The following is a 14,296-nucleotide window of genomic DNA, read 5'->3' as shown; positions in this document are numbered from 1 at the left end:
GAGATTTTCTTAACAAACAACAAGCATTTTTAAAGGGTAGAAAGGCAGGGGAAGCAAGAAAATGCCGACTGATATATAAAATTTCAAGACACCCAAACATCAACACGATGGAGTGTCACTAAGGATGTAAAACTACTGAAGGTGAAAATGGATAGCCATGTTAGTCTGTCTGTAGCAAGTAGACAAGTGCAAGAGTCCAGTATCACCTATAAGATTAACAAAATTTGTGGAGCTGCATCTAAAGAAGTGAGCTGTGAGTCTCATGAAAGCTCATAACCTACCACAAATTTTGTTAGTCTTATAGGTGCTACTGGACTCTTGCTCTTGTCTACTGCACTGAAGATGAGTTAGATGATGATTGGGATGATGACGACGACGACGATAAATATAGTCTCATTAATATGGATGGTGCTTTTTGGCGCACAAGAAGACAATTCTTGTACAGAAGAGTTTACAAACTAAAACTTTAACATAAGGAAGACAATTAAGGGAAGCAGGGAGGTGGAGCCTAAGTTAACCTCTGTGCAGAGTGCAACCACACAATTACAACACAACATGACTAACGGGTTGTCTTTACACACTAAGATTTGTTGTCTCCCCCCTACCCGCTTCAGGATGTGTCAGTGAGACTGTTTATTTTGTGAAGAGGGGGACTTTTTATTTTAAATGTTTATTTATATGCTTTATATCCAGACTTTCTGTCATACAAATGGCACACAAAACTACTATAATTTGTTATGATAAGATGCCATGCGTGTAGGGTCGCAATAATTTGCTGTAGAAATGTAATGTTAAAAAGGGGGAGGTGGCTGATTATTCTGAACAAAATATAGCAATGGATAAGACGGTTGCATTGCTTTTCTCCCAGAGAAGGTTTTACAATGTTGTCAACTTTCTCCATCTGGGTTGCAGCTAAACGTTTGGCGGATGATGATCTTTCAAGGGATAAACCTTAGGCTGCATTTTTCCTCACAGACAGCTGTGAACCTTGCCCCGGGGAAGGGGATAAATTTTTTTAGCAGCCAATGAAATTATTTTTAAATGGAAGAGATCTTTCGGTCGTCAGAGCTTGCATAATAGCTGTAAGAGGAAAAAAAATGTGAATATGGAAAAAACTTTGAAATGAGGCAGTAGATAGCAGATTTTAGATGCTTTTTCATTCTTTTCAGATCAACCTGGCTGTCCAAAGTGAATATGTATCAAGATTGATATTTCCAGTTTCTGCTGGCATGGGACCAACTCTAGTGTGAGAAATTCCTAGGGATCTGGTAGTAGTAACTGTCAAGGATGTCTTCCTCGCTATGGTCAGCAATGCTGGGTTGCAGGAAACCGTTGCTATAGAGGCACACACACACACACACACACACCATGAAAAGTGTATGATGTTTATTTACAAGGATCTAGAAGACCTAGGGTTGTTGCTGCCCCTTACCTTCAAAGCAGGGGATGCCATCCGGGTGGAGTGTGTTTTCTTTTTCTTCATATGCACTCCAGAGACCTCAACTAACATCACTTCCAGCTTAAAACAGAAGCAACGGGGGCTCAGCTGAGCCAAATTGGCCCCAAACATAGTTGTGATTGCTCTGAGCCCCCGTCATTTCCATTTTAAACCAGAAGTGACATCAACAGAGGCCTCTAAAGCATGAGCATGCCTTTTTTTTTGCATACTCTAGGGAGTCCAGCCAGTCTCATTATAATTTTTTCCCCTGCAGGTCAGGTGAGCAGGGGGGGAGGGCAAGTGGAGGAAAGGGATCTCCTGCCCCAAGAGGGGGGCTGGCAATCCAAAGAAGACACAGGTTCAAATCCCCACTGGACAACAGTGTTCACTGGGGAACCTTGGACCAGTTATACTCTCAGCCTGAATTACCTCAAAGGGTTGTTTGAGGATAAAATGGTGAGAGAAGAATGATGCAAGTTTTCTGGTAAGATTATTCTGATAAAAACAAAATGTCTCTCTCCAAAAATAAAAGTCCCTGGAACTCCACTTAAATTTAGGTTATACCAGAGTCTTTTAGCGCAGTATAAGCTAGATGTTAAATTTATTGTTTTGTGTTGGCTCTGGATCTACTCTTAATTTGTCTTAATTTCTGCCAGTTGATGTTACAGAAAGGGGTGGGGGAATTCTGTACAAATACGGAGGAAAGTGTAGGCATACATTTGATTTCTTATAACCTTGATGGGAGAGAACAGCTTATATTCTAAGCGTTTTTGAAATAATCACCTGGCTGAGGCAAGGATTGTGGAGATTTCTGTGTTGAAATATACTGTAATGACTGCAATTTTATCAGTTTTATGAGGGAAGCAATGCTTGGGGGCAGCAATTGGGCACTTACAGGACCGTCTTATTGGTGTTATATATATTTTCTGTAGTATTGCAATGTCTTTTCAATATGAATTGATTTTCACAAGTATTTCTATTCTAGTAAAGCTTGAGCTTTCAGTTGAATTAATTGCCTGTGATGCCTTTGGAAGAGACAGTCAAGATTTGTAGCTTTTATGTCTTGATTGTACATAGCCTGTTTGTCATCATGCTTTCCTCCCTTCCATACTACCTTTTTCTATTTTCATATCTTTTAAAAAAAATCAACCATATTTTACACCTAATCTCCCATCACCACTCAATTCTAATGCTATTGTCTGTCATCTGCAATCCACTTGGGCCTTTCTAATTCATTCTGTTCTGTGTACCTTGGTACATTTTGCTTGTCCTGGAAGAGAGTGCTACATTATCTTCCAAAAGTGTTTTCCAAAGACTTCTACAACTTTGTAATTTTTCTAAAAATCTATCTTTATGATTTAGTCACGTGTCATTTGGTATTATTAACAAAAAAAGTTACACTGATGCAAGGGATCATTTACAATTCCCAGTTTCTAAAGTCTATATATTCTAAGAATAGGACATTGCAGTGTACTCGCACTATTAGGCATATTTTCATCTTTTGATACTTCACTGAGTAAATTTATGAACATTATCAACAATGTTTTTGTTACATTACATTACATTACATTATTTATAGTTATTAATAATCAAGCAGGTAACCTTGCAGTAGATATCACTTTCCCCCCTGTTATCCCCTTCCCCGCTATTTCCCTTTAACCCTCATAACCTCTCCCCTTTTCTTGCATTCTTTTTGTCCTTTCCACCCATCACCCAACCTATCTTTATGCTCCCCTTTGTCCTCAGCTTTCCATCATAACCTCCCTCTGTCATGCTCTTCCTGAGAGAAGTTTGGTAGAGCTGTGTGGTAGCCATTATGTATGTATTATCTCATATAAGCAGTGCATGCAGAACATGGAGTAGCATACCAGCCATAAGTTTGCTTTGGAAAATGTCTTGGATTGCACTATTCCAGCTAAAGCTGATATAAATGATTGTGCAATACATCTGTTGCAACAGAAGAATTACTATGCATAATATTTGAAACATAGTAATTGAATAGAAAATATAATATCGGAAAATACAAGAGGCTGTTCTTGATGAGCCCCCATTTTTCCACAGCCTCTTTTGTCATCTTCCACCAGTGGTGAAGACTTTTGTTTGGTTTGGTATTCCTTCACTAACTCTTATTAGCCCTCCTCCTTGTTTGTGCATTTTTTGTGTTTATATGTTCTATTTAATTGTTTTAAATGTTATATATATCACTTTGGGATCCCTGAATTGGATGGTATAAAATGAAAAGAAATAATTATGTTTCAGCCTTGGTACCAAGAAAAGATGAAATAGCGACAGATCATAAACATTTGCTCTAGTGCAGTGGTCCTCAATGTGGTGTCCACCAAAGTGTTTCCTGGTGTCTGCTTCCTCTTTCTCCAAAGCAAAGAGCCAATCCTGACTCTCCTTCATGTCTCTGAATTAGGAGATATTTCAGAAGCGCTCCAGAGGTGGACCTGGATAGCCCAAGTGAGCCTGATCTCCTCAGAACCTAAGCAGGGTTGGCCTTGGTTAGTAATTGGATGGGATACTTCCAACAGAGATCAGGGTTGCAGAAGCAGGCAATGGCACGCCACCTCTGTTCTTCTCTTGCTATAAAAAATCCTACCAAGGGTCTCCATAAGTCAGCTATTATTTGAGGGCATTCTACTCCAGAGGTATTACCTTTGTGTCTGTGGAGAGTATCCATTTGGAAACATCTGGCTCCAATCATAGAAAGACATATGGCTTGGAAGGTCTGCAGGCTCAGCATGGTTGGGCACCACTGCACTAGTGAATTTACCAAAATTGCAGTAATGCCAGTGCAGTGACAAATTAAAACAGTAGATTTAGGATATTGTGCTGGTAAAATAATAAAGAAGAACATTCAATTCTTTATTTATATATTGTCATTGACCGTTTTATCAGGCATCTAATATTATTCACAATTGATTCTGAAAATGAGTGACTTGATTCTTATTTCTGTAAACCAATGCACATCACCATTAAAGAAACAGTGACCACTGGAAGTTGGGTTGCAAAAAAAAAATCTTATGTTTGTCAGTCTGACTTAGGGTTGCCAACCTCCATGTAGAGGCTGGAGCTCTCCCAGAATTACAACTCATCTCCAGGCAACAGAGATCTGTTCCCCTGGAGAAAATAGCTACTTTGGAATGTGTACTCTTTGGCATTATACCATGCTAAGGTCCCTCCTCTCCTCAAACCCTCCCCTCTCCAAACTCCACCCCCCAAAATCTCTCAACCCAAAGCTGGCAACCAGAGAGCAGAACCACAAGTGACAAAAGGCACAGATTGGACACTTGTCTGCTTCCCTCAAGTTTTGATGGGAAATGTAGGCAGCTTGGCGGAATGTTGGACAAGTGACTGTTGAAAAGTCCATTGGACAGCAGTCAGAGAGCCAAGCTGCGAGACCAGGATGCCTACATTTCCCATCAAAACTTGAGGGAAACAGACAAGTGTCCAATCTGTGCCTTTTGTCACTTGTGGTTCTGCTCTGAGTCTGGCTTGAATCAAGGTGTTCTAAATGGCCTCTTTTATGTTGTGGGGCAAAATGGCAACCATCAATCTCAGCTGAAATTTCAGTGAAAGAGTTTTTCTATTATCTGTGTTGTGCTTTTTACTGCCTTCATATTTAACAATCCTCTACTGTCTTTGTTTCTTTCGTTTGTAAGCTTGGATGTTATCATTTTCTACTGCTAAGTATGTTCCTTCAAGGTGCATACCAAGAGTCCCACTGTGATCTGTAATAGTATTAAGTATCTATTGGGGCTTGAAACAGGAAATCTTTCCTTGTTGAAGAGAGGAGGAAGAAAGTGGAAAAGTGATATCTGTAACTGCTGAATAAAGTTTAAAAAGTGACATTAATCAATATAAAACTCTGTTGCCTAAAAAGAAATTGGCATACTTCTAAAAAAGAAGAATTTAATGGAAATATAGAGCTGGAAGGTATCCCAAAGATCATCTAGTACAACCACCTGAACAATGCAAGAAATTCACAGCTACCTCCCCTCCACTGCTCTATGTTTAGAGGAAGGCAACAAACTTCCAGGATCCCTGGCCAATCTGGCCTGGAGAAAAGTCCTTTCTGACCCCCAAATGGTGATGATCAGCATTACCCTAGGCATATAAGAAACGGCCACGTGAACCTAGCGCTGGCTTATCCCTTCCTGCTTTCCCTCTCAAGATCTGCCTAAGTTCATTGTAAGTTATAGAATCAGCATTGCTGACAGATGGCTATCTATCCTCTGCTTAAAAACCTCCAAATAAGGAGAGCCTGCCACCTCCTGAGAAAACTGTTCTATTGAGGAACTGCTCTATCAGGAAGTTCTTCATAATATTTAGCTGAAAACTCTTTTGTCTTGATTTTGACCCATTGATTCTGGTCCAGCCCTTTGGAGCAACAGATAATTCTGCTCCATCCTCTATGTGACAGTTCTTCAAATACTTGAAGATGGCTATCACCTCTCAGTTGTCTCCTCTCTCCAGGCTAAAGTTGCCCAGCTCTTTCAACCTTTCCTCATAGAACTTGACCTCCAAACTTCTCACCATCTTTGTTGTCCTCATTTGGACACATTTCACTTGTCAACATCCTTAAACTGTGGTACCCAAAAATGAACACAGTATTGCAAGTGAGGTCTAACCAGAATAAACTGATACCATCAATTTGTGTGATCTGAATATTATACTTCCATTGATGCAGCCCAAATCATACTTGCCTTTTTAGCTACAATATCACACTGCTGACTCATGTTCAGTGTATGATCTACTAAGATCCCTAGATCTTTTTCACATGCACTACTGCCAAGACAAGTCTTCCCCATCCCATAATTATGCCTTTGATTTTCTCTGCCTAAATGCAGAACTTTACATTTATTTCTGTTGAGATTCAGTTTTAGCCCAGTTTTCCAGCCTGTTGTTATCATTCTGGATCCTGATTCTGTTTTTTACTATATTTGCTGCCCCTCCCAATTTGCTATTATCTGCAAGTTTAATGAGGATCCCCTCTCTTACTTCATCCTTCACCCAAGTCATGTGTATAGATGTTGAAGAACACATGGCCCAGGACAGATCCTGAGGTCCACCACTTGTCACCCCTCTCCAAGAGAATGAGGAACCATTTGCAAGCACTCTTTGGGTGCAATCTGTCAACCCATTATAAATCCACCTAACAGTAGCCGGGCTCAAACCATATGTTACCAACTTGTCAACAAGAATATCGTGTGAACCTTATCAAAAGCCTGACCAAAATCGAGATAAAATATATCTACAGAATTCCCCTGATCCAGCAAGGTAGTAACTTTCTCAAAAAAGGAGAGATTAGTCTGAAATGACTTGTTCTTGAGGAACCCATGCTGGCTCTTAGTAATCACCATCATCTTTTCTAAATACTTGAGGATTGACTGGCTGATGATTTGTTCAAAAACATTTCCAGGTGTGGATGTCACACTGAAGGAGTCAGTAGTTGCCTGGATCTTCTTTTTCCCCTTCTTGAAGAAGGGGACAAAATTTGCCCACCTCCAATCTTCTGGCACCTCATCTGTTCTCCAAGAATTCTCAAAGATTATAGATGGGGCAAGTTCCTTTAGTTCCTGTCAGTCTATGGAAGACAGGATACGTTGAAGTTGACTCCCAGCCCTTGCAGCAAGAAATCCAAGCTCTCTCGAGTAAATGGGTCTTTATTGAGATATCATAGGCTTCGCTATACATATGTCCATAGGTTACACAGAAGCAATTAAAGGCATCTGGCTGTATACAGGTCTCTTGTTAAGAATGATGCATTGAGTACAGGATACATTATATCAACCCGTTCACATGTTCCCCCACCCCTCCGGCTCTCCCAGCCAAACAGAGTCAGTAGCAGGACGGAAGGAGCTGTCCCAAGGCCGCTGCGATGAGCCATCCGAGATAAGGGCTCGACTGTCCTAGAATCTGGAAGGCAGCAAGGGAAGCAGGTGCAAAAGGCAACATATCATAAGTTGAATGACAATATGGAGGGACAGTGGGCAACAGACCTGACAGTTCCGAGGATGCAATTCATCTTGTCCCGAGGACTTGATATAATTTAAAGAAGCAGTGTGTTTACATACCACTCCATGTCTATCCTAGGTTGCAAATCCACACATCATGTGTTCTCTTTTTGTCAGGTTGAGCACAGTTTCCTTTGCACAAGAAGACCAAGGCAAAGTAGGAACTAAGCAGGTCTGCCCTGTCTTTATTATCTGTTGTCTTTCTAACCATCGTATTAGCATGAAAAAATAATTCAAATTTGGATTTTTGGAAAACAGGGAGAGATGAACCCTTTGAACATTAACACACATACCAAAGAAGCAAAAAAAATGCAGATTTGTGCATCCCTTCTGAAAATTTGTTGAGGATTCAGTGTGTGTAGTGGTTTTCTGCATATGTTAAGTAGTCCAGGATCTGCCAGGCATAGGGTGACACTTTCATATGCCACTACTGTCCATGGTAATTAGGCTGGTTTCTGAAAGCATTCAAAAACTGCAGTTGTGTGTGATTGGTTAGGTAGCACTTGCAGATGAACAGAGACTTGACTGCTGCTGGAGCGGCACGGAGGGTAATCTAAACTCCCCTCTGTCTGGAGATCAGGGGGCGGGGCCACCAGCCATGTGACCATTTTCTCCAAGGGCAACCCCACTGAGTTCCACCACCTCTTTTCCCAGGAAAAAAGCCCTGGTTCCAGGTAATAATTATGTGCCTGATAGAGGCATGAATCAGCTTCCACATGAGAGGAATATGGCTGTATTATGAAGAATGAGTGAAAGACACATACTGAAGAGGCAAGGGAAGGAAACTCAAGTCAACAAAAAGAACCTCAGTTCATACTATTTTTTAAAAAGTTTTATACCCTGGCCGTTTCCACACGACTTACCTGCTTGCGTTATGTCCCGGCAGATCGCGCAAAAATGCGGAAGATTGCATTTTTTCACACGAGATTTGCACGACGTCACGTGACGTCGTGCAGATCTCGCGCGAAAAAAACGCGATCTTCCGTGTTTTTTGTGCGATCTGCTGGGACATAATGCAAGCAGGTAAGCCGTGTGGAAACAGCCCCTGTAAGAAATTGTGATTTTTAACCCAACAAAAGTACATTTGATGAATATTTTTCATTAGTAGTTCTATAAATAAAAAAAAGACTTTCTATAAAAAACTAATGAAGGGGTACAATGCTTTAGAAATTTTTGCTCATGGAAGCAATTTAAGTTGGCAGCAGAAAGGGGACATCTGTGACACACACACACCGGAAATCTTCTGCTGGATCCATCCCACACTTCGCACATTCTACTAGGCATCTCTGACCTGATCTGCAATAATCTGACTGAAATTAACATACCCTTAAAAAGAACAAATTTTACACAAGAGACATTCTGAAGATTGCACCCAAAAGCACCAACCATACAGATTAATGGAATATTGAAACTGAATAACAATATTAGATTTTGGTCTCCAATGTGAATGAAATCCTTTTCTCATTCTTAACTAAGAATGTATTATCACTTTGTAATGGCTTTTTTTCTTAAATGGTGTAAGTTAGCTTATTGATGATATTATACATCTGAAATTTTATGTTTCTGCTTCTTGCAGTGAGTCAAGGTGGGGATGCAGTGGCATCTGATACATGCCCTGATCCAGGTATTCCTGAAAATGGAAAAAGGACAGGATTGGATTTTAGGTAAGAATTTTGTGTGGCTTTATGTAATTGGAAAAGATGCATTAAACTTGAATGCATATGCTCTCATAAAATAACTGTGGCCAGTCATGTGCCCTTAATTAACACAATATGGCTTGAATGTACTAACCAAGAACAGGACAAGATCATAGGGACATGGGGAGCCCCTGTGCACACTGCTCCTTTGCCAGTTCTTAACATTTGTGGTTTGGACACCTCCACATATGGAAAGGATTTGAGCTTAATAAATCCTGGTTAAAGTAAATAGTAAGCCCACTTTGAGAGAGTTGTGCTTGTTTCAGTGGTGTTTGTTCTAATCCCCTCTAAAATACCGTGTACTGCACCCACAACTTCTATAAAGCTTCTTATTATCTTCATGTCCTGATAATATTTTGCAAGTGTCCGTGGAAACCTGGGTACACATTCAAAATCTGCTATGAACTATGTGTGGACAAATGGAACCAGGGATAGAGAAACACACTGCGTAATGAAATTCAAATATGTGGTAAGCTGCATTACGATTGCCAACGTCCAGCTTCCTAGAGTTCTTGTGGAACTACAAAGGATCCCCAGATTACAGAGTTCAGTTCCCCGAGAGAAAATGGCAGTTTCAGAAGGAAGACTATATGCTATATCCTAGATGTTGTATAAAACCCCTTCCTATGTTTCCCTCTCAACTGGCGCTGCCCTCCAAATTTCCAGAAATTTCTCTAGCCAGAGGTGCCAACCCTAGCTGTATTAAATGTTTGAAGATGGGAGTGGTGGGACTCAACAGAGAACACTAAGTTTAGTTTCATCTTTTATTTGGCATAATTAGGGAAGAAATGGGCTGGGAGAATAAGCTGTTACAAATTTGGTGAGGGTGAAGAGTGCCGTCAAGTCATAGCTGACTTATGGTGAACCCTGCTGGGGGTTTTAAGACAAGAGACTTGACATTGTCTGCCTCTGCAACCCTTGTCTCCTTTGGAGGTCCCCCATCCAATGACTAACTGAGGTTGACCCTGCTTAGGTTCTGTCAAGAGCAGGCTTGCTTGGGCTATCCAGGTCATGGAGTTACAAATTTACACACTTGTTTAATCATTAAAAAAAACAGCAATGTGGCAATTTTGTGTGTTTTTAAATATAACACTAACTTTTTTTCTTAACCACCCTAATAATGTGTGTAAAAAAATGTTCTGACTGTGCTGATTTTTGTAAATCTGGGAATACTACAATTATTTAGATTTCCAGCCTGCATCCTGCCAATTTATTTTGCTGCAGTCACAATGGCTCTAAAACAGATCTGACAGAGATGCAGCATTCTTTAGTCACCCTGCTAAGCAGAAAAGAGAACAGGCTTTTTATCAAACTTCAGCTCTCTTTTCAAAAAGCTGGAAATCACTCCTCCGTGTAGCAGGAGGGGAGAAAAAACGTAATTTAGAAAGACCAAAGGATTTCATCAACTAGAAAAGTGGACAGTTTCACAGACAGGAATGTTACTGACCTCGACAATTTCTCTTTCAAGATGTGTGTGTGGTATTGGGCCATAGGACAAGGGGAAATAATAAAACCTATATCCTATTCACAGGCACTACCGCAGTAATGTTCTAGAAAACTATTGAGCTGCCACAAGAAATAAATTATTGGCTCTAAATACGAGTTCTAACAAGTACCCATTCACCAAGGAGGTATTCAATGTATCTCTGCTTAATTCATTTATTTGTTCCTTGAAAAAAAATCTATGCTGCCTTTGAAATCATGGTATTCAAGGCTGCTTATACAAGTTCATACAAAAACAACCAAAAATGCAAAAAAAAGGTGTTTTAAAATAATTTTATTGTAGCCCTTGCTCATATTTATTTATAGGTGTTTTGGAATAGTATATAGAATTTTAAATGCTGATATTAGCATGTTTTTTTTTTATTTATCTGTCCAACATACTGAGTAGAATGGTAGGGTATAAATACAGCAATTAGCTAATCAATTAAGATCAGATAACCTCCCAGTCCTAGCCCAAGAGTTGCAGCCATCACTCCACACTGGCCTAAAAAGTATTAAATTATTGCAGTGAACAGCAAAAATACCAACTATGTACTAGAAGCATGTGATGCTGAGTAGGAGTGTGTACTGAGAAAATTTCCATTTCAGTTTTGGTTCCATGGGTTCCAGAATATTTCTGTTCTATTACTCGTTTGTTCTGGCTCAGATCTGAATTGTTTGGCGCTTTCCCCCCCATTTTCATGCGTTTTGGCCCATTGCACATGTGTTGGCTGCAAGTGCGCAAATGCACACTGTTCTTTTCACGGGGTATGGGTGGCTCTGGAGTGCCTATTTTTGCACTTCACAGTACCAAAGTTGCACAGAACAGTTGTCTGGGACTCCCTGTTTAAGGCTGCTGGCCTTAAAAGTGCTGTGCATAAAAGCGCACTGTGCATACTAGCGCACAGAAAAGGAGGGCTAGATGTGGTTTTTCATTCATGGGAAGTAGAGGGAGGCTGGCCTTCTTTCCCCCTTATTTTTTACTTGTAAAAGTGGGATACTGGACAGGTTGCTGTCTGCCTATCTCCCATTCTAACTAAAACTGTTAACTCAGAATTGAATGAAAAAAATCACACGGCAAGCAATGAAAGAATACCATAATGTGCCATAAAATAAAAAAAAACCTGACCAGATAGATCCTTCTACGTGAAATACTGGTCTTGGGTGTGTGTGTGTGTGTGAATGTGTAATGCACGTGCCTGCTATACCTCCCTGTCATTTAACATTGGATTAACATTTTTAATCAGAGCAGCCCAAAAAGCCAAAAGTGTTAATCCAATGTTAAAAGGCTTTCTGGGCAAGATGAAATTCCTTCTGGTGCTCCTCAACCTGCTAGTTTTGGAGGACTTCTTTAGTCACAATGGTGACAGTGTCACCATGGCACCTAAGTAAAGGACAGCAGCAACAGAAGGCATCTGATTGGGCATGAACGTGGGACCTTGTCATGATCTGGCTGTGCCAGGAAGGCCTAGCAAGGCCTCAGAAGCCTGTTAGCAGTGGGAGTAGCCCTGCATACAATTCCCAGAAGCCCCTGGGCCGTTTTGGAGCTCTTTTTAGCCCATCAGAACACAGGGGCTAGTGCTATATAATTTGAGAGGGAAAAAGCCTGTGTTCTTTCTCCCAGGGAGCAAGCCAGAGGAGGTTTCTGTTAGGGGGAGAGACCCTCATCCATGCAGAAGGCAGGCCTGACAGACAGTGAGTTCAGTCGCGCTAGGGCTTTTTGTTTATTTTGCTTTCACCCATCTATTGTTGCTAATGCACCTTGCTTCTTGGTTTGTTTGTTTGTTTGTTTGATATTAACTGACTTCCTTGTAAATAAATCCTTTTGTTTGTTGTTACTCTGCCAGGTCCTCACACCTATTTATTGGCCAAACTATGGAGGTCAGAAGGGTTGGGAGAGTACCCTGGGCCTTCCCAAGGGACCCTAAATCCCAGAGTGGTGGCAGTGTAAGGTGGCTCACCCTACCTGAGGCATGACAGACCTCCTCAGTGCAGTTCTCCTTTGATCATTTCTTTTTCTTTCCAGTTTTAATGGTTCTATATTGTACTTTCCTCCCCCCTCCCAATTTTCACCCTAATCTGCATAACATGAGCCTTTGTGGCAGTCAGGGGCTGAAGAAGACCCCTCCCTCCTCAAACCCATGCCCATTCAAATGTTGCTGGCTTTTCCTTGCATTGTGGGTAAATATGCCCAGAAAAAGGATTGTAATTGGTGATGATAACACTGGTGCCAACAGCACCGTGCCATCTGCTCCTCCCCTCCCCAGTGCAAAGTAAATATTTGGCAGTTGGATCCCTAAAAGGCACTCAATGCCGATGCTATTGCCCAGGAAGTGCTGAAGAAAAAATGCAGTCATGCATGCTGCATGCATTTCCTTCCTACTGATAGAGTTAACACTAAGGGCTCAGTCTCTCTACTTTGGGTCCAATTAGTTGTATGATGAGCATGGACAGACATGCTATTCAGGAAAACAAGATGCTGCCAAATGGCCCAGCACTCCCTGACCTGAAATAACACATACAAAGTTTTTGGCCAGGGAGGGGATCATTACAGCTTTGTTTCCCAATTTTGTTCCACCGTTCTGGAAGTTTAACAAGCCTAGCTAGCGATTTCTGTGTGTATTTTCAGCTTGTGTATTTAGTTATGCACACCCCTAATGCTGAGTATATTGTTTTTGGAACTTCCTCAAGTGATTTTGAGACCATGCTATATTCTTAGCTGTTTCCTTTTTATCTGTGGTTGAAAGGAAGAATGAAAAGAAAGAAATGCAAATTCATGTTTTAAGTTTCTTTAAATAATGTTGAAACATCTGTACCTACTATGATTGAATGGATGATTTTAGTAGTCTGGTTTTGTGTGTGATATACTCTTGATCTTTTTTAAAGCATCTCTAATATATAAAAGGTAGGCTGTGTTTCCGACAACTCACTTTTTATCCTGGTGCTGGTGCAGTGAGTTGTCGGCAACACAGTGATGGAGAAACCCGGAAAAGCACGGCCATGGAGGCGGCAGGGAGGCCCAGCGTGCCGTACTGCCATGTCAGCCTTCTCCATCACTGAGGAGAAGCCCGCTGCGGCATCGCTCCCCTCCCAAGCCCATTGTTTACACAACAGGCTGGGTTGCTAGTTAAATATATGCAGCCATTATGGCAAAGAAATCTCTTGGCTCTTATTATGGTTCAAACAAAATAGATTTGCTCAAGTTTCAGAGTTTTAAAGCATTGCCAATAAATGTTGTCATAATCTTGAATCAGTCAAGAAAAATCGCTGTCTCATTACATTATACTATGTTTATGTGAAATAATGGCAACTGCAGGCTGTGGAGTGGACTGAACTATGCATTTTACAATTAGTTAAAATATTAAAATGATCAATTTGGTTTTGTTCCTTGAACAAAGATTCCAGCTCATGTTCTCCAGGCTGCATCCACAGATATATGGAACTATTGTTGCACTATAGTAATAGTTTGAAACAAGATTATCTTTTCCACATAGTAAAATCCACTTGTGAATGATTGTTGTGGTGCAGCAATAGCACAAAATCCAGAAGGGTGTGTATGTGAGCCATGTTGTTTGTGTTTGAGGAGTTTGGGATCAAATTGAGACCTGCAGTACTCAAATCCTTCTTTTAGTTTTCTGTCTTGTGTGTTGAGTCTTGGG

The 14,296-nt window shown here is 40.8% G+C and overlaps 1 protein-coding gene across 1 annotated transcript in view; it reads left to right on the top strand.

Annotated features, from left to right (window-relative positions):
• The window catches only part of CSMD1 (CUB and Sushi multiple domains 1), a 1,321,894-nt gene that overhangs the window by 816,196 nt on the left and 491,402 nt on the right, over positions 1 to 14,296 (top strand). The window contains exon 8 of the mRNA XM_054971211.1: positions 9,035 to 9,122. Coding sequence (XP_054827186.1) covers positions 9,035 to 9,122 — 88 coding nt within the window. The remainder of the gene's footprint in view (positions 1 to 9,034; positions 9,123 to 14,296) is intronic.

Source organism: Eublepharis macularius, chromosome 1 (genome assembly GCF_028583425.1).
Source record: "Eublepharis macularius isolate TG4126 chromosome 1, MPM_Emac_v1.0, whole genome shotgun sequence".
Classification (NCBI taxonomy): domain Eukaryota; kingdom Metazoa; phylum Chordata; class Lepidosauria; order Squamata; family Eublepharidae; genus Eublepharis; species Eublepharis macularius.
This window is presented reverse-complemented; position numbering and strand designations above follow the sequence as displayed.